The sequence below is a fragment of the Bos indicus x Bos taurus genome, chromosome 1 (assembly GCF_003369695.1).
Source record: "Bos indicus x Bos taurus breed Angus x Brahman F1 hybrid chromosome 1, Bos_hybrid_MaternalHap_v2.0, whole genome shotgun sequence".
NCBI classification, from domain to species: domain Eukaryota; kingdom Metazoa; phylum Chordata; class Mammalia; order Artiodactyla; family Bovidae; genus Bos; species Bos indicus x Bos taurus.
In genome coordinates this window covers 5600746-5605185 of record NC_040076.1, presented here as the reverse complement: position 1 = coordinate 5605185, position 4440 = coordinate 5600746, and the positions used below count along the sequence as shown (strand labels likewise).

Genomic DNA, 4440 nt, shown 5'->3' with positions numbered 1-4440 from the left:
TATTGCTGGTGGTTTGTAGAATGGAATGAGGGTTTGACATTAGCATCTAGCCTTGAGTTATCTATGATTTAATGTTTCAGAGTTATTAGATGATCTTTTGAGGATAGAATTTCATTTTCAAACTGACCCCCCCCACACACACACACAGGCAAATAGACCAAAATCATTGAAAATATGTAACTATTTTACTTTATTATTTTATTATAATAAACATGAACATAAAATAAATATTTGGCAAATGTCTCTTCAATGAAATTATGTATTGTATATGAAATACATTTTTATTATAAAATAAACACAATATTTGAAAAGTGAAAATTGAATAGATAAACATTAATTGATTCATAAGATATTGAAGGAGCATCCCATAGGAGTAGTCTTGCCCCACAAACTCTGTTTTGCCCCATAGACTTTTATCTAGCCATCTCTCCCCTACAATATTGGCATGTTCAATACATAAGAAGTGAAGAATTGAGAAACAAATGCATACAATTTGAGTAAAACAAAATGCTTTATAGATATTTATTTGAGAATAAAAAAAGGATACTTATTTTGGCCTAACTGCCTGAATCATGACCTTGAGTCCTCATTCTACTTAGCATGTATAGACCTGTGCAATGACTAAAGAATAAAACAAGGAACAGAAACCATTCCCTTCAACACCTAGACCTTAATTCATTAATCGGGGCTGTATTTACTTTTGATGGGAATTGAGTGTTCACAGTCTTCTATTGTTGTATCTTATCAAGACAGATAATTCTGTTTGCTTGTAGGTACACATCATAAGTTTTGAAAGCATATTATTTTTCATTTATAAATTGTTTTTCTTTGTATATATAATTCTAAGCAAGTTTAACTATATACATTAGAGGCTTTAAAATCATCTTCTTAAATATCTTAGCAGAAATCAAAGCTCCCTTTCCCTAAAACTGTTTAATTGCTAATGCATTTGAGTTTCCTAAAGGATTAACAAATCTTTTCATTGAACTAGTATTTCCATATTTTGATAAATTCAATTAAAAGCATTATTTGATGTCCATTGTTTTTCAGCTAATTGTTTAAAAAAGAAAGAAGCCATCATTTTGGTTGTCATCATGTTAGTAAATATGTTTTATTGCTATGGCATATCAATAGCAATAGAATTCAGACCTTTTAATAGATAATATATGATAGTGAAAAAAGAGTAATTTATCAGTAGATTACACAAATTGGACTGAAGATTGAGTCTAGAATAGTAAATGCATTTAATACACATGAGGTTAGAGGGTCCGAAGTAAGTCATTTCTCTTCCTGCCACAGGTGACTACAATCTACATGCCCTTTAAACTTCTCATCTCAATTTAAGAGCGGTCATAAAGCAAATTCTCCTGCCTGGCATACTTACAGTTTCTGGCAAGCGTCTATAAAACACATGGATCATAATCCACAGTTCGAGCTGAAAGCAGGTGTTAGACGTAACTGGTGGAAGTCCTACTGAGCACTGCCACTGGCCGTGGTGGATTACGTGCATGTGGCACACGATGCCCAGGGGCTAAATATCTGTGCCTTGGCCTGTTTCGGTTGCAACAGCAGAACCCACAGAGCAGAACCCCTCCGATGATGAGGACCGCGGTAGTGGCCCAGCCGACGAAGAGTGAAGCTCCCAGTTCTCGTTTCTGACCCACGTGGACCGCTGGGTTGTAGAAATCCCTGATGATGTTATTGGCCATCCAGCACACCGGAATCAGAACGAAGATGCCGGTCAGGATAAAGAGGACTCCGGAAATTCCCACGAGGTATGCTTTTGCCCTCCGGTTAGAGCCTGTGCACTGAATCTTCTTCATGCCACAGATACCAACAAGCAGAGCAATCACAGATAAGGCTACAGCCACACACATGAGGGCCCGGGCTGCCTCTAGGGCAGGAGGGAGGGCCAGCAAAGAATCATAGACCTTGCACTGCAACTTATCCTTGGCTTGTCGGACGCAGTTCATCCAGAGGCCTTCCCAGACCCTTTCGAAGACAATAATGTTGCTGCCAATAAAAGCCGATACTCTCCACTGAGGCAGAAGAGTTGTGGTAAGGGTCCCGATCATGCCGAAGAACCCAAGAACCAGTCCAGCGATTTGCAGTGGATAAAATGCCATCACCTTTGTTCTGAAGACTGATCCAATCTGCAACGGGAGCTGCTCACCATTCAGAGCAGAGAGGACCCTATGAGTCTACGGCAGGCTCTGGTGATGTTCTATCGCTGTTACTGGGCATAACAGTTTAATCCAAATCCAGAGCAGTGACTGAACTTAACTGGAAGTACCTGTTGTAAATGCATGCTACCTGTCTACATATACACATTTCTGTATGGATTATTTAGTAGTCATATGGAATTGTTTCCCAGCCAATAAGAAGTAGCCAGAGGTGTGTCGAGAAATACTGCATTCAGTGTTCATATTTCTCATGTTATTGTTGTCTAAGCAATGTTGTAATTAAGTGTCAAAGCCACCATTGTGGACTACTAATTACAGAGCTGAAAACTTCCTGTTTGAAAATTACTCTGATGTTTAAGTATAAATATATGTGTTAAGCCACAACTGAAGACAATACCAAAACCTTGCCACTTCTTTGGAGAGCATTTGAAAAACACATTGGATTTTAGATAATGTATTATTCTCTGTTAATCTAAGCCAACTTTCCTTAACATGGTTAAAGAATTCTGGTATTAAAAGGCTTTTGGAATCAAATAAATGTTTAGGTATTATTTTCTACATTTCTGCTGAAGTCATCAGTATTCTAAAAAAAGAGGCATGCTAAGCAAAACCTTCAGATTTCATGCTTTTTTATTTCTAAGATCCATAAAGCAAGGAGAAGCACTTATTATTGAACTTACTGGTAATTATTATATGTTGAATAATACCTTTCTCTCTAGTGAAATCATGTTTATAAATGCTTATTAGCTATTTCTTCAACAGCAGCTTGGAATATATCACATTTATCAAAGCCAAAAGTATATATTCCATTTTTATGGCACCGTATGAAAGTGGCCTTTTGGATTAGCTGTACAATTACTTAAATCCAGATAATAAAAAGCTTTTTAGAGTTGGAAGACAGTTTCAAAGTCATCAGGCTTAAGTTTCCCGTTTTCTAGATGTGGAGTGTGAGGTTTCCGGAGCACTTGGCTAGACTAGCTTTGTAGTGACTGATCCAAGCTTCCCAGATCCCCTGGAGAAGGGAATGGCAACCCACTCCAGTATTCTTGCCTGAGAAATTCCATGGACAGAGGAGCCTAGCGGGCTACAGTCCATGGGGTTGCAAAGAGTTGGACACGATTTAGCAACTAAGTAAAAACAACAGCAACAACAGTGGATCCAGGACTTGTCTCTGATTTATGACATATACCTCCTGTTTCTAGTATGACTCAAAAAGAGGAGGATAGGAGTGCTTTTTAAAAACTTTCATATGAATGGGACTAAACCTGACTTTCATGCTATCCCCTTGATAGTTTTTCAAATTTTGAAAGCACGTAAAATTCAGTTGAGACTGTGTGAAAATCCAAGACTCAAGTTGTCATTCTTGATAGCCACATTCCTGCCATTGCTCAGACATGGGGTGGCATGTAGGCTTAATATGAGAAGCATAAGGATTTTGCTGAATCAAATTCTGAATAGGCTACCACCTTGTTCAAATTTTTTCAGTAGTCCTCTATTGCCCCCAGTATAAAAATTCAAATCCCTTAGCATAATGCAAAAGACCCATCCTTGGCCCATGACCATTTTAACACTTATCTTCTGAACATGACTTCATCCCATGTCTTCACATTCTACTGCAAGGAATCCATTTCAAGGATGAAAACTACTTGAAAGCAAGCACACGGAGTATATTCTAGGTAAGAGGCATTACCGCTTCCAATTACCGCTTCCATTACCACTTTCAGTCAACAATAGGCTAAGAGATAATGGGTGGTCCAGTACTATCCAGGTTTTAAAAACCTATTGATTTAATTAGAATATGTGAAAACAAGTTTCCAAAAAGCATTGTCTATCTGTCTACCTATCTATACATCCATCTATCATCTTCCTATCTTATTTGATGTTTTGTTGTTTCTTACTACCATCTTAGACCAAAGGAGCATTTCCTCTCAAAGAAATGTGAGTCATTGAGGAAACAGATGACTTCTGTATGGTTCACAGTTCCTAACACCAGCTCAGGATGAAGGGTTTTCTCGGCTCTTTGTTTGATGTTGCTGAGACACAAGTTTAACCATTCCCACCCTGAAGGGATTTGCCAACACTATTCTGACTTATTACTTCTATTGCCTCTTCCTCATTCTGCCTCATTTTTACTCCTATCTTTATTTTGTCCTGGAAGTTTCCAACTTCCAGTTTGATTTTTCATCAGATAGAATCTGTCTGTATTACAGATAACACAAGAAAGAGCACATGTTTACTTAGAATATGGAGGCGCATC

The 4440-nt window shown here is 37.9% G+C and overlaps 1 protein-coding gene across 1 annotated transcript; it reads right to left on the bottom strand.

Annotated features, from left to right (window-relative positions):
* Window positions 1-332: 332 nt before the first annotated feature.
* On the bottom strand, window positions 333-2824 carry CLDN17 (claudin 17). Its single transcript, XM_027551742.1, has one exon. The coding sequence runs from the start codon at window positions 2124-2126 to the stop codon at window positions 1449-1451; it is 678 nt and encodes a 225-aa protein (XP_027407543.1). The 5' UTR covers window positions 2127-2824; the 3' UTR covers window positions 333-1448.
* Between the last annotated feature and the right edge of the window lie 1616 nt (window positions 2825-4440).